Source organism: Tyto alba, unplaced genomic scaffold (assembly GCF_018691265.1).
Source record: "Tyto alba isolate M040663 unplaced genomic scaffold, T.alba_DEE_v4.0 Super-Scaffold_38, whole genome shotgun sequence".
Classification (NCBI taxonomy): Eukaryota; Metazoa; Chordata; class Aves; order Strigiformes; family Tytonidae; genus Tyto; species Tyto alba.
In genome coordinates this window covers 17,065,154-17,091,119 of record NW_024881313.1, presented here as the reverse complement: position 1 = coordinate 17,091,119, position 25,966 = coordinate 17,065,154, and the positions used below count along the sequence as shown (strand labels likewise).

Sequence of the window (25,966 nt, the reverse complement as noted above, 5' to 3'; positions counted from 1 at the left end):
ATGCCTCATTTTTTTTTCATATTAAAATTCCTAAAAAACTACCCCACATATTTGTGCTCATTGAAAACAAATCTCTTGGCAGATTTTCCTGGTTTATTTCACAGGAACTGAGTGCACATATGTGGTTCAGCAGGTCTGTAATGTTACTTACCCCTTTGTGTATCCACTGAGCAGGCAGGTAACACACCTTAGAAGCAGCACAAACTTCTTTTGTATGTTTTCTGTTCCACTGCTTCATCAACATTTATCGAGCTGGACGCACAGAGGACTCATCAAAAGGTAAGAGGGTGGTTTCTGATTTCAAAATTGCTTTTTATCTATGTTCCAGTTAACTTGCTCATTCAGATGTTGGTCAGCAAGGGATGGGGGTTTTGTTTTTTGGGTGTAGCAGCTGCAAGGAGATGTAGAGGCTGAGCACCGGGCAGTAGTCTCTAGTCTCATTACCCAGTATTACAGCACTTCCACCAGTTAGAGGGTCCATAACCATTGATACTGCACTAGTTTTCTTCCCAAAGCCACAACATAGTCATAAACAAATACGTAAGATCATTTACAAATTCACGCTGGAGTTTAAATAAATACTGGCAGTTACATCAAAAATAAGTGTTTCCTAAAAAGGGTCCTGTTTTAGTGCCAGTAATTAAGATATTTGCATTAACTTATAGGTTAGATCTGAATGGTTTAGTGTTACCTGAAGACTCAGCATCATGGATGACTTATTGAACTGTTTTTAATCAAGTCAGCAACAATAAAGCACTTAGGTTTGTTCTTCTGCTGTGCTAAAGTGTCTTACAGACAGGTTGGATTTTCTGGCAAAAGTATCACGTCGGGAAGCAGCTGACAAGGAATTACATTCCCATAAAATAGGCTCCCTGGGAGGGCATTGTTTTTACAGTACAGCTGCAGATAAATCAGACTGCACAAATCTGGCTGCCTATTCTACTTGATTCAATTATATAATTACGTATCTCCCAGAGAAGTTCTTGAAAATACAAGCCCAGTCATCAAAATAAAATATTCACCTTTCTATTCTTTCTTAGGCTTGTAGTGCAGGCACCTTCAGATCTGACTTGTCATCTGCAACTCTGACCAAATGCTGCTGACCTCCACAACACGGAGGTGAGGACTTTTCCCTTGCAAATAATTCAGAGAGTCAGCCTAACAACTGGGAAACTGCTGGCTCTGCGAGCTTGGTGGCACGTAGGCAGCCACAGCACAGGAGGTTTCTGGCATTTCATCATAGCAAATACAGAGGTGCTGGTGGGGCCTTCAGCAGTTCTTTTGTCGGCTACCACTGGGTTACAGGGTTCATCATTCATTATGGTACATCAGTTCCATTTAGTTTGCATGTACACTTTCAAACACCATGTGTCTGCACCTTAATTAGCCAAGGAGTTATGAGAACCTTGAGAATCACTAATCTTAGCGGCTGATGCCTGTATGCCTCGCTTGAGAAGTCATCTGAGAGCTATAATTCTCAGGCTCTCAGCACTAATCTGCTTAGAGCTCCTGTAGGAGGGAGATCTTGAACACTGAGCAGAACAGAATTTGGTTGGACTAGATTTCACTACTCCTGGTAAGATTCAAACACGTCATGGAGACTTTTTGGCGTAAAACACAGGAAAAGAACTCAAAAAGGTCTTAGATAATATGAAAACAACACAATTTGATTAAATATGCCTCTGAGCTGCTTGTGTATGCATAATGAAGTACAAAAAAACCTACAGCATTTGAGTTTGACTCTCAAGTCAGCTAAGTAAATTACTATTTCTTAAGAGGAAAGGTTGTCTTTAACAGTTTCTGTCCCTAGAAAATTGTCCTTCTCTTCTAAGACCCTTCCTATGCATCATAGCTGCCTGTTTCATGGGCAGCTCCATTCCAAAAAGAATTCCAGGTTCTTCCTGCTTTCCTAGCACGGGTAAGTCAGTTCTCGGGGTCCAGATTTCCACAAGAGCCCTCCGGTAGGCAGCTTTTACAAGACAATGTCTCAGGCAACGCCTCCTTATTTTTGCAGGGTGCCAGAGATGGCATGAGGGTCTGTAGAAGCTTCTGTATGGTCTGTCATAGATAAGGCAGCCTACAAGTGGATTTGCTTGAATACTATTGTAAATTAGCAAACTAAAATTGATCGTGCTTCCTGGGTTGGCTCTGGAGATCATTTTTTCTCACAGCTATTTTTACAATGTTTTCATTTCATTTTGTTATTGATAATCCTCTACTGTAGCAATTTAACACATTTCCTTTGGTTTATTTCTGTACCCAGCTGTCACATCTTTCTCCTAACAGGAATAAACACAAGATCCTAATGGCTGAAAGCTATTCATTTGTTTTCTTGAGCTCTTTAAGTTCCCTATAAGGCTTGAATTGATTATTACCTTTCCTGAAAATATTGTCTGTGTCCAACCACCATGATTATTGTACCTCTTGCTGGGTAAGTGCATAACTGCAGACAGCAGAACTTCCTTTTCCATTGGCACAGGCATGGGGGAAAACACCAGAAATCTGCACATCGGGTATAAATTGAAAATCCCCATTCAGTATATAATCCAGTCATAAACAAATCTGTTACCCACTATCTAGAAAGGAAGAATCTCTAAATCAAAACAAGGATTTGATCAGACTTGTTTTGAAAATGCCTGGTGTGTGATGGCAGACATTTGTAAACTTCCAATCCTCGACATCCCGGTTCCATACCACAAGCAAGGAGATTTGGGCAGGATGATGTGTCCACTGGAACACTTGTAATGCTACTACATTCTGAAACAGTTGTTCTCTGCTTTGGATAGTACAGATGAGGCTATATTGTGAAACTAAGTGACATGGTAATCAACACTAACTTCTCTGTATCTTAATTTATTCAAAGGAGCAAGATATATCTTGCTACAGTGATGATTCCAGGTTAAGTAATTCTGGAATGTGTGGTGGAATGATACATTCCTGTTTTTAAATATGGGGATTTTATATTGCATATGAAAAAAAGAATAGAAGGGATTCCTTTTCTGTTATGGTGTAGAACTGGTACTGCACAAAACTCCTAGAAAATAACTAGATACAGATACAACTTCTTAATTAGCCTGAAACAAGGTGATGTTGAGAGGAAGATAGCTCAAAGCTACAGCAAGATGTTTTCATATTAGGAATCTTAAAATACGTTGTTTGATTCAAGGATCAAATTATATTAGCACTTTATATTTAAAATAATCAAAACAGAGATACATGAGGTATCAGTACTACAGTCTTTTCATAGCTATATATTATTCTCAACCAAATCCGAGTCTGCAGCAGGGGGAAGAAAAGCTGAAGTGCTGACAAGCCAGAAAATATGCAATATTAAGAAAAAGATCCAGTGTCCAACTGAAACAGTATGTTAACATTATGATATAGATTGTGAAATGCCCAGAGAAAATCTTGTCCCCTCACAATTTAGAAAATGGTCTAAATAAGAGCAACTGTGTGGATAAATACTTCTCCCATACTTTGGCATTAAATTGTTAGCTGATCTTTATCAGTTTTAACAAAATAAATCTTTCAGAAGTTAGATAAGTCCTGGGAAATAGCAGCCAAGAGATATTTTCTGTCAGTTTGTTAAGCCAATGTCTTAAATCAAGTGGAGTTATTCATTGCTGGAATGTAACAGGACCTCTGTTCTGTTGGGCTGTTATACTTTGTGACTCTCCTGTTTACCCTACCCCAATTGATTGTAGCTCTACAATGTCTCTCTTGCCCCAGCTATGACTGAGGAGATTTAATAAGACAAAGCCAATGATAAATACAGAACATGAAATTAAGTCTCATTATATTAATTCATTCTGGCGAAAAAAGAAAAGCAGAATTTTGGAAACAGATTTCTCTCGAGAGCAGCAGCAATTTTAAACAGCATAAAGCAGAACAGCGTGATCCGTGTGACGTTATAACCATGTTCCCAGGGAGAGCCTGTGCCCGGTTAAACCTCAAGACAGAAAGCAACCCACAGGAAATCACGAGTTGCCTATCTTATTTCACAGATGGATGAATGCTGTTCAGCATGGTTTTCATTTACAGAGGTGCTGTGGCAAGAGCTGTGGAATTTAAGTTTTGTGTGAGCCATATGGATGAAAGTCAAGTCGTCCTCTAGTTATAATTGTGGTGTAGTGGGGTCTTAGGGATGTCCCCATGTACACACATAGTGTGCTAAACTCATTAACTCCCTGAGTGGCCCAGGAACTCCTCAGCTAGTCCCTGCACAGAAGAGACACTCAACTGAGCAAAGACAAGGTGAAAGACCCAGCTCCTCATCAGTTCCACAACAAAGGATCTAACCCTTGTGGGAGATCTTCAGGTGGTGACTTCAGACAGTCCTGAGGATTCCTCCCATGCAGCTCCTGCTGTGCCAAGACAAATTTCTACACCTAAATGTGTCATTTAACATCCTGGGTGGAGCATCGTGCCCTTCCAGACTCTTGGTGATTCCTGCTGCAGAACTGACCAGATTGCACACAGATAAGATGCTGGTAAATAGTCTGTAGAAACTGCTCCTGTAGGTGCAGAAATGGTGACACAAGACAGTCCTTTTGCATGCAGTTAATACTGTAAGATGTTTTAGTTTAAAATAATCTACAGCAATGGATAATGCATGTGCTGAAGTAGTCGCACAGGATCAGGGGCCAGCTGGGATGGGAGAACTGAGCAAAGAAGTGGTTAGGGAAGTCTCATCTGACCCAGCAACTCCTGTTGCTACCCAGACTGCAACCAACCTGTTTGGGAGATCTGAACAATACCCTGTGCCAAGATCTCAATCATTATTTTTCTTAAACACTCTGTCCATTTTTTGTGCAACACCGCTCAGCCAAAAAACAAATCCACTCTTCCATCCAAGAAACACTGCATTTAACAATTTGTTTTTGTCTAGAGAAGTCCAATAGTTTTCAAAATAAATTAGTTAGCCCTGTTAGAAGTGATAAGATCAGTACATGTCATATTATGAAATTCATTGCTCTCCCTCGTTTGAAATATTGGAGAGAACTAAATGTTGACAGCTGTTTATGCATTGTCAGATTTTACTGAAATACAAGTTTTGAAGCACTTGGCTTGTCATTTTGGTCACAGTAGTATTACAATAAATATAACAATGGAATATAATTCAATTTGACTGTGGTTCAGTACTATTGACCATTCTGCAGAATGGTGTGCACAGCAGTTCTATTCACAGCTATTCCTTTTCAAAAAACCCACACATGTAACATGAGCTGTGACAGTCAGAAGGCAAAAAATTTCACTATATGTCTTTTTGATGAGACAAACATCTTTATCTCTCGGTATAGCCAAAAGACAATTGAGTAGTTATGCAGATACTCTTTGAACAGTATGTTTACTTCCTAAATATTAAGCATGTGATCAGCTGAGTACTGTACAACGAAAACCAAAGAAAATCAGCTGCTATTTACCACCACCCTTAACAGAGATACTGAAGTGATCCTGTATATTCTCATAGGCTCCCTCTTTGCAAGCCAAAATTCACCATGGACGCAAATCTTACTTCCATGACAGCAAGGACCCACATCAGTTGGGAAAACTGACTTACTTTAAGTGTCCCAGTAGTATTCAGCTGATTATGGCTGAATTTATTAAGACCATTTAACAGACAATTTAATCTCTGGTTTAATCTCAGGATTTGCCTGAAAGATGAAATTGGGCCATTATATTTATACCAAAATTGCAAAACCTTGAATAAAGTATAAAACTTCCCCTCTATACTGCATTGTTTTAATCCCTGCAAATATCTGCTATCTGTGTATTTGCAGGACTGGAGCTAATCTGTTTACGATACTTACCACTTCTAAATATTAGGATCTCTAGGAGTTCTGTTTCAGTGAAGATTATTTATGGAAGGACAGTTATTAGAAGACACAAGTTGGATATTGACCTGGAAGATCTAATTTTCTTTGTTTGACCTTGAGAAATAGCCTGAACTCATGGCTGCACCTTTTCCTCTATAAAATGGTATTATTAATACTTTGAATTTTAAGAAGATAGTTGTAACAGCCATTTTATTAAAATCTGAGTACCCTCTTAAGGATGACTGTATGAAGGTGCACATTCTTATTCAGCAGATCTGCTCCCTGTAGGTATTTAATCACAGTTAGTACCACACTTTAACAATGTTCTAGACCTCACGTGTACTTTCTTGCATGACTTCAACAATGCCTTAATATGAAGCCAATATGCATTTAAGCTGGACCTGCAACTGAGGAAAAAATAAATAAATAAAAAAAAGAGGTCCTCCTTCTTCCCTGGGATATTTATTAGTCATGTCCTCAGAATTCTTCCTCTGCTGTGCCAGCACAAGAATTTGGTTGCCTGCTCAGTGACCCAGACAGACTACCACTTATGTAGCTGAAAAACAAACTTTCAGCTGCATCAGTTCACTATAGGACTGCAGAATTAGTTTTGTTCATATATCACAGTGTTTGTTGGATGCAAGAACAAACATTCAGGGAGAGAGAAGTACAGACTCTTTTTTTGCAGGAACACTAATCTAAGTATACATCAAATTGCAACCTACAGATACATTCATGCTCCAGCCAGCCACAAAGTAAAACAACTTTTTTGAACAATGTATTTGTCCTGGGTTTGTGTGAGTGGTGGGGGTTCTGGGTGGCAGGCAAGGGGGGTATAGCAGTGGCCCTCTGTGGGAAGCTTCTTGAAGCTCCTCTGGCTCCAAGTCAGACCCACCTCTGCACCAAGGCTGAGCCAATTAGCGATGGTGACTGCACCTCTGTGATAAGATATTCAAGAAAGGACCTGGAAGGAAGAGCTGGAGTTGTGAGGAAGAGTTGTGACATCTAGGTGAACACCAGGGTCAGTGGAAGAACAGAGGAGGAAAGTGGGAGGGGGATTTGCGCTGGAGCAGAGACCCCCCTGTATCCTGTGGTGAGACAGCAGGGCGGCCCCCCGCTGCGGTGGAGAAGATGTTGACCTGTGGTCTGTGAGGGGCCCCACGCCATTCCCAGTGACTGCGCCCAGAGGAGGCCGGCATCTTGTGCAAAGAAGCAATCCCTGCTGTTGTAGGTTGGTGCTGGGAGGATTGCAACATGCGGGGGGTGTCCCACACCAGAGCAGCTCGGGAAGGGCTGCAGCCCATGGGAGGGACTCAAGACAGAGAACGTTTGTGGAGGACTGCCTTCTGTGAGAGGGGGGACCATGCTGGAGCAGGGGGAAAAAGTTCTATAAGTTCCCCCCGCTCCAAGATGGAAGAAGCAGCAGCACTGACTGCACCTCCCATTCCCTGCCCCTGAGTGGCTGCCAGGAGGAGGTAGAGATATCGGGAGCAGAGCTGAGCCCAGGAAAAAGGCAGTGGTAGGGGGAAGGTGTTTTCAAGATGTGTTAATGCTTCTCACTGTCCTACTGTTAAGTATTGTTGTTGTTAGTGTCTGTAATAAATCTGTGTTCTTTTTTTCTTCCCCTAATGAGTCTGCCTTTTGCCTGTGACCATAATGGGTGAGTCATCCCTCTCTGTCCTCATCTCCAATCCCGAGCCTGTGCTTAGAGTGAGTGCCTGTGTGGTGCTCAGTTGCCCTCTGAGCTCAATCCATGACAGTATTGCTGGAGTAAAATGCCTTTTACCAGGGCCTATGTCCATAAGTGCAAAACAGCAAAGAAAAAAAAAAGTGACATTCTAATCGCTTACATGACTTATCAGCTCAATTATTTACGTATATTGTAATCAGGCAAGCTGGGTAAACTCATTCACAGTGATCAAGTAATACTGTCATTACAGTAATCAACTGAACACATACAGACTTTATAACTCTTATGTCACCTTTGAAATTGTTAGCACTGGTAATAATGAAAAATAAACCAGCTAAAAAAAGAAGACAAGACCCTGTCAGCCCAATCCGTTCTTTGTTCAGCTACCCATTGAATGGCTCATTCAGCTGTCCTATCACAAGGGAGGAGCTGGAGCAGAGATGAGGAAAAGCAGCCAGAGCTGCTGCAGAAAATGCATGAGTAGAAATACCATTCAAAACCCCAGGCAGAATCTACAGAGCTGGCAGAAAAATCCTTGTCATTATTTGAAATTAATATGGAATTATGATAGAAAAAAGAAAAATCTGTTTAAGTTCTGAGACTGTCTTTTGTTTGTAATCTTGATACATACTGCTTTTTCCAAACTGTTTCTTGGTAGATCACTTTTTTGGGTCTTCTACACTCCATTTTATGGGAATTTATGTCTGCCAAGGGAGTGGTTTCCTAATGAAGAAAAAAAATCATTCATTACTGTAGGTATAGCTATTGTGAGAGAATCATCATAGTTATTCATAAATTATGTTAATGTTTTTGTCCCCCAAAGGAATAACAAAGCTCTAGTCCTCCCCATACCCTTGCTTCAGCTAAAAGATACTTCCTTTAGAATAACCATGCTAGAAGCAACTCAAAGAAAAATCACAAACCCTGGCTTGGAATTTTAGCTGCTTTATGAGAATGACTTTTTCACTGAATATGTAAAACCATTCAAAATTAAGATATAAAAAAAATAGCTAGATAACTTCCCCTCTGCCTCAAACATAATCCAGTACATTTCTTCAAAATCATGTGAAATATAACATAGGCTTTTGAGAAAAAGAAAATTAATGAGAACAGCTATACAAATTCATTTCAAGGGCATTTTTAGCTCAGTATCTCACCTAAAATGACAGTCAACAGTAGATGCCTAAGGAATAATGTCAGAATAAAGCAATCATATAATGCATCTTCCTTGGCCATTGCACACAGCTTCTCGCAGTGTGGTTTAAGGACTTTTTGAACCAGAGGTGATATCTTGGTATTTAATAACTGTTAATAGATATGTTCACGGGATAAAAATCCATTTGTTTTGGACTAATCTAAACTTCTAGTGTCCTTAATATCCCAAGACAGAGTTCCACAACTCATCTATACTTCAAGCAATTTATTTTCTTCCAAGTACTTTTGTTTTCAATCTTCTACTTGATAACTGTGTTCAGTGCCCTCTAGGTCATGTATTAGAAAAGTCAGTCATTCTGTGTTCACTTTTTCTGTGCCACTCATGAGTTTACACGTCTCTGTCATATGCCTCCTTAGCTATAGTCTTTTGAATTACTATTATCTATGTAAACAGTTCCTTAGCTTTGTTAGTCTTTTTCACTCATCTATGTGTCTCTGCTATTCCAAGTGCACATTCCAACTGAGTCAAGAATACAGAAAAAATTAAAAGTAAGTGTTTCAGAGCATAAACATTTATAGACTTGAACACGTGGTAAAATCTGGTCTTCAGATGTCCCTATTTATTGCAGGGGGGTTGAACTACATGAACTTTAAAGGTCCCTTCCAAGCCAAACCATTGTATGATTCTGTGGTTCAACCAAATGCAGAAGGCCAAAGTCATGAGTCAATATTGTCCTACATTAAGCTCAGGCAAAAACATCTTTTTTTCCATATGGCCCTTTTGGCCACACTTCTGCTTTGTTTTTCCAACACTCCCTGAAGACTGAGAAGCAGGGACTCTAATGCTGCTGGCAAAAATCCAAAGGTGATATAGGCAAAATAAAATGTAAATAACATTTTAACGCACAGGTTGGAACTTAATTTAAGGTAAGGGCACCTTCCAATCAGCTCCTTCTAAACTGCCAAATCTCTCACAAAGCCATCCTGCTGCAGTATAGCACTCTGTCAGCTTTGAAGGCCAACAGCCTAGAACCAAGCAACAAGACTCAGGTTTGTTCCCTTTAATTTTATGCACTGGCCTAAATCACTGGGGTTACTAGCAGTTATCCTAATTCCATCTGAACTGTTTCCTGGAGTTACTCATCTCTTACCGTGTGGGATTTTAGGGATATTAATCTCTGGAGTAAGGTGAATCCAGTGTCTGAAGTTAGATAGGATGGCAAAGTCGAGCACTGTGAGGAATATTCACCTTATTCCTCTTTAAGGCCCAAGTGCATTTGCAAAAGCATCTTGAACAGCTAAGATCTGCTCTCGCTATGCCCACAAACCAATTGCAGATAATAACAACGGTATTTTTACACAAGATGAATAATAGTGTTCTAAATGCTGCTGTGTTTGAGAAGGAAGGTCACAAGCAACTGGAGCCACTGCTGACTGAAACAGTGCCATACTTGGAGGAGTGTTTGCTTCCTCCTTGCAGCAGTCATTCAGCACTTAAAACCTACACCAGTACTTCAGCTACTGATGGCTCAGTATCAAACTTCCCATTCCTGAACACAATCACAGAGAAGCTAACGAAGCTCAGCTATAGGGTCATTTAATTAAAGCAAGTTTGACTGTCAAAGCATGGCAAGTCATCTCACTTCATTGGTCATTAAGGACTCGATCCGGTGCCTAACCACAGTTGTCTAAGGCCACCGTGATGCCCAGAGTTTCCTGTGTGTCCTTATCCCACCATCCCAGAGGGTTCGGGGTCTGTTTGTTTCCTTCTTGTGTCATGTCTTGCAGCCCTGTGTGTTTCTTATACCCCTGGCCACTTTAAAGAGTGCTACATGCTTTTCCAATGCCCTAAAAGGTAGGTCAACATGGAAAACTAACAACTCATTAGTCGTTTAAAATGAGGTGGTCATGGTAAATTTTCACATTTATCTTCATCTCTTTATTCCCTTCCTTGGCCAGTCCTGACTCGAGGGTGCCTTTGTTGGCCCTGCCAGCCTTGGCAGCCTGCTGGCCCATCCTCACTGGAAAATGACACCAGCAAGCAGGAGACGGGGTGAGGGAGCCTTGCCACCTCCCTGCCCTCTCAGGGCCCGCGGAAGTCCCCACAGCAAAGGCAGGAAAAAAAAGAGGGTCAAACCGAACGGACAATAAGCCTCGAGGGAAAGGAGAAAAGGCCTGGAATGCCACAGAACTGAGCCTACACGTGACCGTGAGTGACTCGCAGCCACTGCCGGCTCCGCGATCGCTGCCAGCGCAGGCCGCACGCCCCGGCAGCGCACGGAAGGTGCAACACCAGCCCCGCGCGTGAGGCCGCGGCCCCGCGGCCGCTGCCCCTGCCCGCCGCCGGCCCCGCCCCCGCTGCGGCCGTTGGCGCCTGCGCGGGGCCGGTTCCCGGTGCGAGCGCGGCCATGGAGGCACTGCGGCGGTGGGCGCTGTGGCTGCCGGGCTTGGCGTTGCTGTGGGGCGGCGCCGACGTGGGGCTGGCGCGCTTCACCGCCACGGCTCCGCCGGCACCGGCGCGGGGTAAGGAGGGGCGGTGGGCACAGAGGGAGGGACGGGCGGAGGTCCCCGCTCCCCCCCGAGGCCTGCAGGCGCCCGGGAGCGCCTTCCGGAGCGTTGGCGGAGCTCGGGGGGTTGCGTCGGTCCTCGTCCCCCGCCTCGGGGCGGGCGGCGGGCGGGCGGGCGGGCGGCCAGCCGCCCCTCGCCAGCGCCGGGATGGGGCAGGCAGCCTGGTCCCGAGAGGCAGGCGTCAAGCTTCCCGCCGGAGGAAGGGGCGATGGCACTAGGGTTAGTCCTGCTGGCCGGCTTTGTGGGGTTGTCAGGAGTTCCGCTGCAAGGAGACGGCGCTCTCCTAGGTTTTCTCGGTCCTGACTGATGAGGAGGAATGTGGCTAGGAAGGAGAAGCCGGTGGAGATGCTCTTCTTAGCCTGTTTGTTCTCTTGGCATCGTTTATCTCATAGCTGCTTTTGGAGAGCACTTAGTGAAGCTTGTCCTCAAATTTGGATGCCGTTAGTGGATGTTACCCCAAAGGTACACGTCAGGTTAGTCTGCATTAAATTATAATATCTCAAGTGGATGTTGACACATGTTTTTAGAGTCCAGTTTGAGGTGTTTAGTTTCTTTTGTGGAAGGATTTATACTTGAAGTATCCAACTTTGTGAGACATCTAACTTGAGGCAGAAGTGAAAGGGAGCTGTTGGTATTTCTCAGAGGAATGAACAAAAAGGAGATCTGCTAATAACTGCAAGTTAGTCAGTGTCTTTCTAGTAGTTTGGAGAAACATAGGTGAAACCAAAGGGTTGTGTTGGAACCAAAAATTGTGCTGAATTGATAGTGGAGTTGCTTATGGATTCCATTGCAAAGAAGTTTTCACATATTGTTATTCTTACGTGGGTTTAGGAATCCACTCATGACACTGAGTTGGTTGCTGTTTGGGAGAAGGATCACTTTGTACAGAAAGATGCGGTTGACCTTTAAGGAGTAAATATTAGAAATAAGGTTAAAGAGAAAAATGAAAGGTGGATTGTTTATGCCAGATGACTAATATTATTTTAATCTTAAATTGAAACAGTTGGAAAAAAGTAGGGAGGTAGACTTGTTGACTATTAGATACATATCAGTTACTGAAGTGATGCTTTTGTGAAGAGAGAGATGGTAGTTTTGCAAAACTGTGGGATCTTGTATGCCATCCTGTTAAGTATTCCCCAAGTTCAGCACTGGTTTTCAACAGGTCTGGGCTGGCACAAAGCAGGGGTACAAAGGCTATACTGGTCCCTATTTCAGAAAATACCAGGAGGAGTATGCTTCAGTTGCTGGAGCAGAAGGAAGGTCAAGGGGGAATAAGAGTACTTAAAGAAAGTACTCTTATACCAGGAGGAGGGAACAACTGCTTAAGTTGAAGAACAGTTTTGTCCTGAGAATGGGGGCAGAGAACAAGTTAAAATAAACTAGCTGTGAATAAGCTTAGTGTAGGTGTTAAAAGGTTTCTGATTGTCTGAGCAGTTGAATTGTTCTGTGGGATTTTTTTAATGGAATAAGAGCTCCCCTCCCTTCCTCACTGACCTTAAAGTTGTATGGCAGTCATCAGTCCTTAGTGTATGCTGGTATAGAGCCCTGTCTTCCTAAAAAAACAAAAGCTGCATATGCTACCTTCATGCACAAATACATATTGGAAAGAGGAGGGGGGGAAAGCTATTTTTAAACAAAAGAGAGTTTTATTGTCAGTGCTATTCTATTTTACCTTCATTTTGTGGAGGAACAGCCTCTGTTCTGTATTTGTGCATTGTTACACTGGTCCATGAGTGTGTCTCCTAGCTAGTGAGATCAGACAGATAGTTCCTCTGTAGTTTACTTAGTACAATTTCTGTATGTGTGGGCAGCTTTCTAGTTGTAAGAAAAAAATGCATGAATGGTAATAGCTTTTTCTTATCTTGTGAGAATATAATCTTCATACAGCTACAGTTCACACTGTACAAGGTGTTGCACTAAACTATTTTGGTAAAAATTATACTCATCAAAGCAATGCTTCCACTGCTCAATAAATCAGCCTTGGTATGTAAAAATGATTTCTTATTTTATTACCTGTTAGGTCATTAATGCTGATGTTATATGCTAATATAGAAGGAATTACTATATTTGATAAATACTGCTTAAAATACAATGTGAATTATTGTTGGTAGTGGTGCTATGGCTTACACTTACTTTTTTCCCGGGTAGAGATAATGCAGTAGTCTCCTGACATACTGGAGAGAGACTGTCAACTTTAACAGTTTGAATAAGCAAAAACAACTTTGGATTTTTAATGTGCTGATACATATAATGCCTTAGCGAGATGGATTGAAGGGAGTGTGTGTTTGTTTTTTCTTTCTCAGTTCAAGGTGGTTTGTTCCATCTTCTTCTGTGGAGAACACAGTAACTGGTGGGAAATTTATATAACTTTATGTGACTCAGTGAAATATAAAAAACAGAATGGAAAAAATACCTCTTTCAGTCACTCATAGTAATGTTAAATTTTGTAATGGTGGTGCATAAAGATGCTTTTATTTTTTAGATATGTGTTGTGATGATGTATTCTGAAGTATTTTCATTAAGACTATTCTGCTGTTTTTTAGAATAAACATAAATAATAGATGTAATTTTTTTATAGTTTAAGCCCCCATCTTTTGGTTGTATGACAATATAGGTCATGTGCTGTATGTCAGTAGGAAGGCAGTTAAAGAAGATAAACAGCATGAAAAGCTTGTGAGATTACCCTCTTTGAGATTCTAAGGAATGTTACATTTCTTCACTTTGCTATAGATGGTCACTGAAAATATAACTTAAACCATTTTTTTAGAAACCCTTGGTGTACTTGCACTCTTCTGACAATACCTCACTAATTCGTGTTCAGAAAGCTGGTTTGGTTAGGTGTGTTAAATCTTAAATTGAAAATGTAATGAAATATGCTTATAATAAGCATGGTCATCCTCCATGTGGAATAATCTTATTGGAGAATTTTTGAGTTTAAGCTGAGAACTATTTCTGAATCTGCTTTTCATGGCTTTGGGGTTTGTTTTGTTTTTTGTTTTTTTCCCCATGAATTGATATATGGACCTTACACTTAGGCTGTTTCTCAGTTAATTGGTACTGGATAAACTAGTGTGTTTTTTCTATGCAGATATATTAATTAAAGATAAATATGCTGGTACATAAAACTTTATTTAATCTATTTAAAATTTTAATGTTAAGAAATAGTACCAGAAAGATGTAATATTGAATTATGAAAAGAAAACACTGAAATATATGGTTGTCTCAAAACATTCCAGTAATTTACCTGAAATTGGTAACTGCTTGTGACTAATGTAGTTATTCATTAAAAGTAGAATTGGATTCCTGATTGGTAGATATTTTCCCCTTGTATTTATGATATATGTGGAAATAATCAAAAGTTAGTTTCATTAAAGAGTATTAAAAATGATCATAGGAACTACAATTATTGGAAGAAAAATCCACCTTGAGACCAAGAGAGGAGACTCCCCCCTCATCTGTCGAGTAGTTCATCTAGGCCAAGACTATGGCATGTACGTGGTCTTGTGGGCAACAAATTGTGTCTACGTTGTGGATAAAGGAGACTGGTCTTAAGATGATAAGCGTGCCATACTTCTAAATGAAAGTCATAGCCTTTAGCTGGAATCCTATGGGAATATGAACAGCAGTAAATATTTTCATTTTTTTAGGGTAGAAGGTGGTTTTTAAAATTCAAAGAAAATATGAATTAAGTCCTTCTGCATCACTTAGCTTTTCAAATTTATGTTAAAGTTCTTCCTGACATCTTAAAAACAACTTTGTCCTATGTTTGGAAATATTTTTAATTCTTATTTAAAATCATGTTATTTGGAGAGCTTTATCTTTTAAAAACTTTTTACCCCCAGATAAAGGTTAGTATCTATGAAAGGGGGACCAACCTTGGGCAAGGGTCAGCTTTTTCTAGGCTTCCAAAGCTGCAAAACTTGGAACAGCAGCCATAGGAGAAGCTCTTGAGTTCTGCCTCCTCTGTTTGGAGAAAGCAAATTTAAGTTAAAGATAAGCTTGAATTGTTTCCCTAACTATGTTAGAGGTCAAACTTAAATGCTTTGTATCTCTATCTGCTACAGTTTTCCTGGAATGGAATTACTGAGCTTTCATTACTAGAGTCAAAGTTGTTGCTTGTATGTGGAAGTAGCAAAAGAAAAGGCTAAATAGCATGTTAAATGCTTGACACTACTGAGTAAAAATAAATGTGTTCTCTGTGTGTGTTTTTGTTCTAGCATGTTCAGAGTTTTCCCAGAGGTCCTGTGAAGAATGTCTAAAAAATGTTTCGGTAAGATTTTTAACATCCTTTTTGATTTGAAAAATTGGTGATTTTTCCATTTAATGTGAAATCAAAATGTTAGGGACTGTTTTGCTGTTTGGTGGAGGTTTTGTTTTTAATTGTGAATCTAGTCAAATTACCCATAATAAGAGGAAGTCAAGGTCAGTCAGTTATACTATCTGTTCATATTTAAATGGTAGTCAGCTGCTGTGCTGCTTCCCCTCTGTCATGCTCAGTGCCAGCATGCTTTCACTTTGCCAGGGTTGCTTCATGATTTGATCGCTCAGGGTATTTCTCTGCTTTCTCTGGAGAAGACAGACCGTGTGGAATCCAGGCTGCCAGTTTCAGTGTGTACTCACTGCTTTCATAGCACAACTGAGCATGTTGATGTTGCTGCTGGTTTTAGGCTCGTGCTCATTTTGCAAGCAGCACTTAGTTAAATTTCCATCTTCCTACAAGGGCAAGATAAACCGAACCTTAGTTTCTTTTATGCTGAATAGGAGAACTGGGAAATTAATGTAAATAAACACCTTTCTGTAGAGGTGCCCCAAGGAATGCATTTAGCTGAGACAGACTGGATCACTGCTTTGTAGCTGTTCAGACGTGTCGGCCTCTCCACTGATGTCTTAACCATAAATGCTTAAGACAGCCAGACTAGGTTACTGCTCTGGTAGCAAAGTGTTTACATTTCCAGTGAGATTTCAATAATGGAGGCACTTAATGAAATCTGTTTTTCCTGTTCTTTGCTGAAAACCTTTTAGCTTCACAATAAAGGTCGTGATAAGTATGCAAAAGGTGTCTGTCCCTACAGAGTAGAAGAAACTCCCATATTTGAACTGAGCAGATTGTCTCATTCTAACTGAAAAGAAGTATTTCAGGACTCTTTAGGTTACATAAGGAATTGCAAAACTTTTGCTAGGAAAAATTGAGAAATACCTGAACTTCCCTGTTTTATGATCATCTTATGCATCTTTTGGCTTTTTAATGGAAAAATACTACTCACCTTGTATTGATATGGTTATTGTGTGTTGTCAGACTTGTATATTTGTCATCATAAGGATGGCATTGTGTAAATAACTCTTCATTTTCAAAAGTATAAAGTAGGAAGTGGGAAATATGGGTCATTAAAGATGAAATGTTCAGCACTACCAATGTTGCGGTTGCCAACAGTGTTGCTGTTGCAAATACATGAGCACAACTTTTAACCTGAGAGATGTGTTCACCTTGAGAGAAATAAATCCTTTAGCTCTGTCTGTGTACTGAAGTCGCTAACAGAGTTATAGATAGGTTATTTTCAGAATCTGTCAAACCAATGACAGTGTCCAGGCTTGTTTTGGTAACAGAATGATGGGTGATTCGGGGCAACTGCTTCAATAGCATCAGTATTAACCTCGAAGAAAGGAATTTAGACTTGATTCATACAATTACATACTTTTAAAAAAACAAAGGCTACAGAACAAAGCTATTAGCATTTGCGTGAGCAATACAAAAACAACGGATCGCTCAAGTTACTTTAATTGCTTCAGCAGAAAAAAAAATGAGGTTTTCATATTGGTGATAATATAGTAGCAACAGATATAAATGAAAATTAAACATTTGGTGAACAGATAAAACCAATTCCAAATAAACCCTAAAATGTAGTCATTTAATTTGGTTAAATAGAACTATAATTCAAAATGCTCAAATTTTGTTTGTTATAATTGTATTTGGATTGTTTTTTAGAGTTGAGGAATACCTATTGTGTTTTTATTAATAAGTTCTGAGTGGTAGTAGTTTTATAGATACACTGTTGCATTTTATTTTATTCCTTACAATATGGTACATTAAAAAATAACACATAAGGGTTTTGATTAGAGCTGTTGAATCCTGAAACTCAATTTATTTACTTTAAAGAAATATTTACTGTTATGACTAGCAGATTACCAGGTGTATTAAAATTTGAGAACTTTTATCTGTTACCAGATAACGTGTAAATATGGATTAACACCTTGAGCGTGTTTCTAACTCCATACAACAGTGTATAAGACAAAATACATAATGCAAACAATAGTTAAAGATAGGACTACATTTTAAAATCTGTGTGCATGTGTAGAGGCTCAGCATTCTGGAGAATTTTCCAAAGTCTTGTTTTTAACTTCTGAGTAGTCTACAAACACACTTTCTGCCTCAGCTATTTATTGTCATTCTCATCTTTGTCCTAATAACAAATGTATGGAATCTAAATTCTTGTGGCAAATTGATTTTAGGCAAGCTAGGCATTAAAAAAATGAGCTAACAACAGCTATAGGAAACTATATGGTCAATAAATATAGCCAATTTTTTGAAGAAAAGGTGGAGATAATAGTCACTTGCATATATCTATGATTACAGAGGAAGAATCATTAATTTTGTCTTCATAGTTACTATCTTATCTCATCTAATACTGAGAATATGTCCTTAAGATGAGTGTGGACTGAATAATGATGTTGCACTTCGTTATCCATGTGAGATTCTACTAACATAAAGTTAGTGATATCCAGCAGAGTGTGAATGTGGTTCCTAGCATACTCTGCAAAGGATATACGATGTACCTCTAAATAAAATCACCTAAAAATGAAGACCGAAAAGATTTTATGTAGATGAGGATCAAAGTTAAGGAAATGTTTCACCCTCAGGTGTTTAGTTTTTTCTAACCTGATTTTGACAATTAGCTCAATCTTTAGCATTGGGAATGAGTCAATTGAAATATTTTTCTCTTCAGACTCTGCACCAATGAGTAGCTGTATCAGATATTGCCTTTTGGGGTACGCGTAGTTACTTGCTGTAGTCTTCAACAGAGTGATACAGTTGGCCTTTCTGTGCTTCTACTTGTCACCAACAGTATAGTCATTCAGGTTAGAAGGGACCTCATGAGTCATGTAGTCCAGCCTCTTACTCAAAATGGGGTCAACATTACATTTGAACAAAGTCTAAAATGTCTTTTAGCCAGCCCCCAGTAGTCATTATTTTTGAACTGTTAATTCTTATTAAATAAGTGATTCAACAAAAATAAACATGTTCTCATCTCACATCCTTGATTAAAATTAAAACTTAGGAGGGCAGGTTTTTTGCAAAGATTATTCTACCTTCTTAATTATTTTTGTTGATGTGTCTTTATGGACGCTTGACTTGTATAGTCTATGAACTCCAAAATATGAATGCATCTTTCTTGTCTGTCTTCACTTTTTTCAAGAGAGTAGAATCTACTATGAACGGTTTCCTTTGTATCTCATGTTTTCTAACCCTTTAGAACAAGTTAACAGACTTTGTGCAATTGAGGATGTATGACAGAAATGTTCTTGATAGTACGGTTAGATAAATCATAGTTCCTGGATGAGATCTTTTTAGTGAATCCTAAAAAACCCTTTTCTGTCAAGGATTCCTTTTACTGTCATCCAAAACTTCTTCACTGGTTGAGTTGTGTGGTAAAGGAATTTTGAATTAATATTTTAACTGGTGAAAAACAAAACTTAAGCTTGATGCTTAGTGATGACATAAAAAGCAGAAATGTTGTACTGGTATTGTGATTATAATACATGTAAGAAATTTAAAATTTAAAAAATATCCAGATATGTAAGTGTGCACAGTTAAAGTTCGCAATGTACGTTGCAACACAGATTGGATAAGGCTGTACCTTTTATTACCTTGCAGCAAAACTTCCTGTAGAATTATAAGGGTTCTTTATTGGTTTCTTTCTTCTGATTGTCAAATACAGTGCTGAAGTAAGATTATAAGTGTATTTGTATTCCTTAAAGATACCAGGTGTTTTCAAATTCTGAACAGTTGGCTTTCTGGTTTTGTATTTCTTGTTAATTTCAGTAATCCTAAACCCAAAGCCATTTTATCCTCAAGTATACAGAGTACTTCAATGTATTCCCAAATATTTTCAGTCTAGTGTAAATGTTTATTCCCTATAAGTACAAAATGTACTAATTCACAGTTCAGTTTAGATTTACTTAAGAATTGTACCAGGACTTCTGTGGGTTTTATACTATGAAGTACATTCAATATATCCATAAAGTATTGTACTCAAGAATTCTGTCTGTGGAGAGGAGCACTAAATTGTAGACTGTTTTTCTGAAGATCAGTAATTTGTTGGGTTTTTTTTTCTTTTGCACAGTGCCTTTGGTGTTACACCAACAACACTTGTCTTGATTACCCTGTAAGAAGCATTCTTCCACCATCCTCATTGTGTTCCCTCTCAAATGCTCGATGGGGAGTTTGCTGGAGTAGGTACTAATTTTACTTTTGCTGTAGAGAATTATTTATCAGTATACCTAAAGTAAGACTACGGCTTACTAGAGCTGTTTCCTGGTAACTTATTTGGAGGGGTAGGGGTGGAGGCAGTGGTTATGATTAGGAACAGTGATCTCTAATCTTCTGGATTTAAAACCAGTCATTGTTAAGGGTTCTTTGTGAATAGCCAGTATAATTATGCTGATCCAGTGGCTTTAAAACATTTACTATGTAGTGAAGTTTTGTGGATGGTAAAGTCCAGACTGGGAACTGATGATGTTGGAATGTTACAGGTGTTTTGTGTAATTAGCAGCCAGGATTCACCTTTCTTAAACTATACCTCAGAGGTGCAAGGATATAAGGTCATTCCCTGTTGACAAAAGGTGATCATTCTTACCTTTTTAAAAAAATTCTTAAAATGTAGGATTATATGCCTGAATCCACAATTTTTATCCTATATCCCAGTGGCAGCAGTGAACAAATACCACAGGAATGGAGCCACCCAAAAATTCTTGAATGCTGTTTTTGCTAAAACAACTAAAAAACCAATATGGTCTGACAGTCCTGAAGGCAATGCAGTTGAGATTAAAAAGGAAGCTGGAGAGTGCTGCTGTAGATTGTAGTACTGTATCATTTAATTATTCTTAGGTTTCCTTTTGTTTTGCATGTTGTATAACAAAATACAGTACAGAGCATATGCTGCCATTGAAGATAAATCTTTGGAGATACTTTTCCAATATAGTGCAATACAGATATAAAGTCAGACTAGATGGGAACAGAGAACAAATAAGACATTGGAAAGCTTGTCATATGAAATAAGAGTACAGCTTCAGTCCAGCAAAGGAGACTTGCTGCCTTCTGTGCATTTATTTGCTCATGAACACCAGGAGGCTAAAGGACAAAAACAAGTGGGGATGAGCTATCAGTGACTGTTAACTGTAAATTAGAATAAAGTTATCACACTGAAATCAGTGAGATTATGCAGTATTCTAAATTAGAGTAGCAGAAGTAGAAGATTGCTCTTAAAATGGAGTGTGCAAGTTCCTGAACACTACTCCCTCATATAATGCCTGCAGAGGGACTAGATTGGACAGCACAAGACTTTACCAATTACTTGTTCCTAGCAGAAGGGCTCTGTGCTCTGTTTCATGAGAAAAAGCATTTAAGCTTAGACTTTTGAAGGTTTTTTTAGGGCTGCAGAAGGTATATAATTTCACTGATAAGGCAATAAATTGAGCTTTCAATATTATAGTAAAAGCTGTTACTATGAAATGTTTAGCAAACTTTCTGAAGTGTGGTGTGTTGACTTCTGCCAACAGCTAAGTGTCCATACAGCTGCTTGTTCTTCCCCTCCCTCCCCCCCCAGCCCCAGTGGGATGTGGGAAGAAAATAGAAAGAACAAAAGCAAGAAAACTCACAGATTGAGATAAGGACAGTTTAATAAATGAAGGGAAAAGGGGGAGAGGAAAATGCGACCAAAAAAAAAAACAACAAAACCCAAAACCAAAACAACTTCTCCACTTCCTTCTTTATCTCAGGTTTTATTGCTTATCATGTCATAATATAGTGTGGAATAGCCCTTTGGCATTTGGGCCACTGTTCTTGCAGTGTCAACTCCTGACCTCTCCAATCTCTTGCCTACCTCCAGCCTTACTCACTGGAGGGAACAGAGTGGAGGGGAGGAAAAGAAAATCTTGATGCTTTTCAAGCCTATTCAGCAACAGCCAAAACATTGTTGTGTTTTCAGCACTGTTTTAGCCAGAAATCCAAAACATGTCATCGTACCAGCTGCTATGAGGAAGGTTAACTTTCTCAGCCACAACCAGTACAGAAATGCATGTCCTTTTGCAAAGCAGTGATTACAGGTATCTGCTGATGCTAAGGGTGTTCTTGACAGTTTACTTCTGCTATAGAAATGGCTTCTAGCTTGGGTGCCATTTGTGTTTCTAGATTGAGTGTAGCTTAAACACAGAATGAAAACTTTGTAATGGAGCACATTCTCAGCAAAAAAAGCAAAAGTGGAAAAAGAAAAAAGAAAAAAAAAACCCAAAACAACAACAAAAAAATGAGATATGCATTTTAATTAATAGATTCCGCCCCCCCCCTCCAAATTATATGTAGCAGCATGCCATGAGGATATATAGACTTTTTGAGACTGCCCCTTTTGGACACGGGGAAAATTAATTACATTGTGAGCATGGTGGAGGTGGTTTTTCTTTTTGCAAATAAAATGGAGATGAGTGTTGTCTCAGTATTGCTGGAAATGAAGGTGCAGCTCTCCCAGTCAAAAACAAATGACTGGCTTCCAGTTACAATTTTATATGGAATAAGACATTGACCATAAATCATTGATTATTAACCAGCAGCAAAGAAGAAAGAATGGTATAGAACCAACATAATACAAAGTAGCCTAACTATATTGTTTTTAATGAATAATAGGCAAATGAAATAGATTGAAAACTGACAGGTTTATTCTGTGCTTTGTTAATAGGTTCAAAATATTTTTTTTCTTTGATTAAATAGTATACTTTTTAAAAAAAATTAAATGGAGTTCAAAACCATTTTTTGTTTTTACTTCACTGAATGAAGTAATTTCTTGTAATTTGTATGGAAGTAATGTGGTATGGTGAAATGTGTTACTTTCAGAATTTACATAATCAGAATTTACTTGTGTATTGTAACTGGAAACTATGTATTAATCTGTATTATAAACTGTGCCAAACTGTAACATAGAAGCAAAAATATTTGCTGGGATCTAATCTTTGGCAAGATCTGTGAAGGATGTGCCTTGGTCAGATGGCCAGCCTTGGTGGGTTGGTAAGATCTGTAGAGGGGTAACAGACTCTTTGGCCTGTGCACGTGATCAGAGAGGACAGGCCCTCTGAACTTCACTTGCTAAATTTAACTGTCTTACCACTAGTACCCTGAAGCAGTAAAAAGTGCATTGCAGCTACTTTGTATTGCTACAGCAGCATGAAGCTGCAATCTGACAGAGTTCAGAGGGATTTATGTGGGAGAAGGGAGAAGAGACAGCTTTCCTTGCCCCCTCCTCCTATCATGCTTTAAAACAGACAGTGTGGGGTATGTGTGGGGAGAGGTGTTTAGTTTTTATCATCTCTGTTGTTAAAACTTCCCTGAATTATTTCATTTTGTCCTTTGTTAGGTCATTTAAAATAACTCTTCAAGGTTGTGTCTAGCTTTACTTATATCATCCTTGTTTGTTTTCTTCCTGGGCCTCGCTCTTTTCTAGGAGATCAGGTTTCTGATTTTTTTTACAAATGCAGTTCTGTCCTGGTTTTGAGCTGCTGTAGTTGTTGTGGTGTATGCTGTTGAAATAATACCCCCCTTCCGTTTGTTCATCGCTCTTTAGACATAGAAGATGACTTAGGAAGTTTTATGGAGACTTTTATATTGGCTCCTTCAGATCGTCTGATACTGTGATCTTATTTCATTTTGCTCTTTCTCAAACTGTTTCATGTAATGTGTCTACACTGCTGCTGCATCTATATGACTTTTGTTCATGCTGTACATTGGCTAAGGTCATGATTGAGAGGACAGAACTGTGGAATCACATATATGTATCCTATGAAGTATTACAGGATGACTTCTAATAATTTGGTATACGTAAAAGCAATTTTACTTAATGTCTGTTCAGTGTGGATTATGCATAGTAGCAAAATTGGAATGTGTTATGCTGAGTTTTAACTGGGGTAGTTGCACAGAATTGTGTTTGAATTATTTTTTTTTTTTTTTCCCATACATCTATGAAAAAAATGCTTGGGAAGGACGGGAAGAATTGTCAGAAAGGCAAATGTTAATTTTGGAGTCTAACATGTTGAATATATTCATATTTTTCAGTAAACTTTGAGGCTTTAATTGTTGCCATAGCTGTAGTAGCTGGGCTCATTCTGGTGTCCATAACAGTCTGTTGCTGTTACTGCTGTTACTGCAGAAGGCGTTCCAGGAGGTAAATACATCTATTTGTTTCCTGCATTAACTTTGAGTTCTGGTCTTCCCTACCTACCTACAATTTTTACTCTCCAATATACTAAGAATCTTTTAATTTGGAAACAGTTTTGGTCACTTTGCTTGTGTGTGTGCTTGTGTGAAAGACAACCAAAAAGAGGTGTTTAGTGACAGGCAGTATAACACTGGAAGTGATGCTGGAATGGCACTGAAATTGTTATTAAAGAAGACATCCGTGATGCTACTACTAAGTAAACTATTGCTTTACACTTCTACATTTTATACTTCCTTGTTAAGATTGGACATGAAATATTTCAATGGCCAAATAAATACTTGCTTTGTGTGATAACAAATAATTTATTTCAAGGCAAGCTCAGGGTACAGCAAAAAGGGACCAGGTGGTTAACAGGTACCTGATCAACAATGTCCTACAGCAGTTGCTACCCATGCTTCAGAATTTGTTCTAGGATCAGTCAGCAGACAGTATCTAAGTGATCAGCTGTCTTTGCCAATTCAACAAAACATTCTAAATGTAAGATGATACTTTTTTTCCTCCAAGATACTATAAATGACTTATTTTCGTGTAAAGTAATACTGCAAAAATGAAATGTTCTTTAGATCTTAGGGGACTTGTAAAACTTTTTTTTTTATCACTTCTCTAATTGGTTAATGTCCTTCAAAGGGAGGGAAATAGCTCACGAGTAGCTAAAATATGTAGGTCAGTACTGCTGTGTGAAGTGATCAGTGCTTATTCCCTAGTGAAATGCCTGGATAGCCTTGTTTATTGGGATAGCACAATATGCTTCTTTCTATCACTGAAGTTTTAGAGCTCAGGTTTCTGGGCGGTGTAGTTTCAGCTAGCTCTGTCCTTTTGTTCTTCAGTACTTCTCACATGAATAAAACGTGGACCATATTTCATGATCTGAAATAATTTCTATACTATTTCAAGTATCTGTAATTCATTGTTCTTGTTTGAGGGTTTTTTTTTAAAAAAGAACTTACACAGCTGTACAGTGCTTAGTGCTGACCTTCAAGTCAGAGAAATACGGTATACATGTGGCTTTACAGAAAGGAGAAAATAATTGTAAATAACATGACATTCCCTTTTCTTTTCCCTGAGGAAGATACATGCACCTGTTCTGCTGGTAGATTGGTCTACCAAATCTGTCCTAGTGCAAAAATTGGTAACTTTTTAGCCCTGTGCTGATAAGCCCTGGAGATGTATAGAACTACTTTAGATCTGCTAATCTTCTGCAGAACTGAGTAGGCCCTTGTGGCAGACATGCCAACAAATAAAGCTTGATTCATGTGAAAAGATTTGTGCCAGACTTCAGTTTTAGTAGCTAAGTTGTCAATCAGTACTTTAACATCTAATTCTAAAAATAGAGGGTTAGTTGGGAGTCATCTTATGCCAGGACTCCAAAGGTGTCAAGCTTAATCTTCTGACACTTGGAGGATTTAAAGGTCTTGTCAGAGTGGGGTCCAGCTTATTTTAGGAGGATTCAGAATGTATTATTACACTGAAGCCTGATATATTGCTGGCTTTAAATCTACTGATTCTCAGCAGGAATTCTTTTGCTCTCTGGTTCCTTCGTTTTGGGAACTTCTTTTCCACAAAATAAACTTTTTTTTAAATGAATTGGTATTAGGAGAATCTGTAGAAATGTAGTATTAGATCTGTTTTACTGACTAGTTAGATGTATCATCTTGGGTGTAACCTACTTTGCAGAAGCATCAGTATTCCTTCTGAGTTTTTAAGCCATGGAGTTTCAATGTTTAAGCCAGCACTTATATTTTCCTGGAACACAGAATACTTAGGTGCATTAATTCCCACATCAGTAACATAACTGGCTCACCTGAGTCCATCTCTACCACAGGGATCCTAGGACCATTGATGCGTTGTTTCAGTTCAAGCACAGGATAAAAACGATGGACTTTAAGCGTCTGGTTCCATGTGCTTGAGATATAACAATGATACTGTACTAAATAGACCTCTTGAACTTCAGTTTAACCACTTTTTTATTTGCATAGTTTCAAACTTTCTGAATTTTGAAGAAAAACTCAATTCCTTCAGTGTCTAGAAAACAGAAAATATTCAATGCTTTTTTAATTACAGGGAAGAAATATATTTCTTTTATTGGATGTTTTTATATTTTGCAACACCAATGTGAAGTGAGACTATTGCATTGTTATAGGACACTGGGGTCTTCAATAAAGTAGTTTTACAGAAAGATGCCCAAGAATGGGAGCTTCTAT

General features: G+C 38.9%; 1 protein-coding gene across 2 annotated transcripts in view; it reads left to right on the top strand.

Moving 5' to 3' along the window:
- Positions 1–11,027: 11,027 nt before the first annotated feature.
- LOC104359344 (pituitary tumor-transforming gene 1 protein-interacting protein) overlaps positions 11,028–25,966 on the top strand; it is a 30,374-nt gene continuing 15,435 nt past the window's right edge. The window contains exons 1-4 of one of the 2 annotated variants that reach the window (XM_042802026.1): positions 11,028–11,184; positions 15,447–15,499; positions 19,629–19,737; positions 23,603–23,711. In XM_042802026.1, the coding sequence (XP_042657960.1) occupies positions 11,070–11,184; positions 15,447–15,499; positions 19,629–19,737; positions 23,603–23,711 (386 nt within the window). In that variant the 5' untranslated portion in view covers positions 11,028–11,069. The remainder of the gene's footprint in view (positions 11,185–15,446; positions 15,500–19,628; positions 19,738–23,602; positions 23,712–25,966) is intronic. The other variant, XM_042802025.1, reaches the window with a different exon arrangement.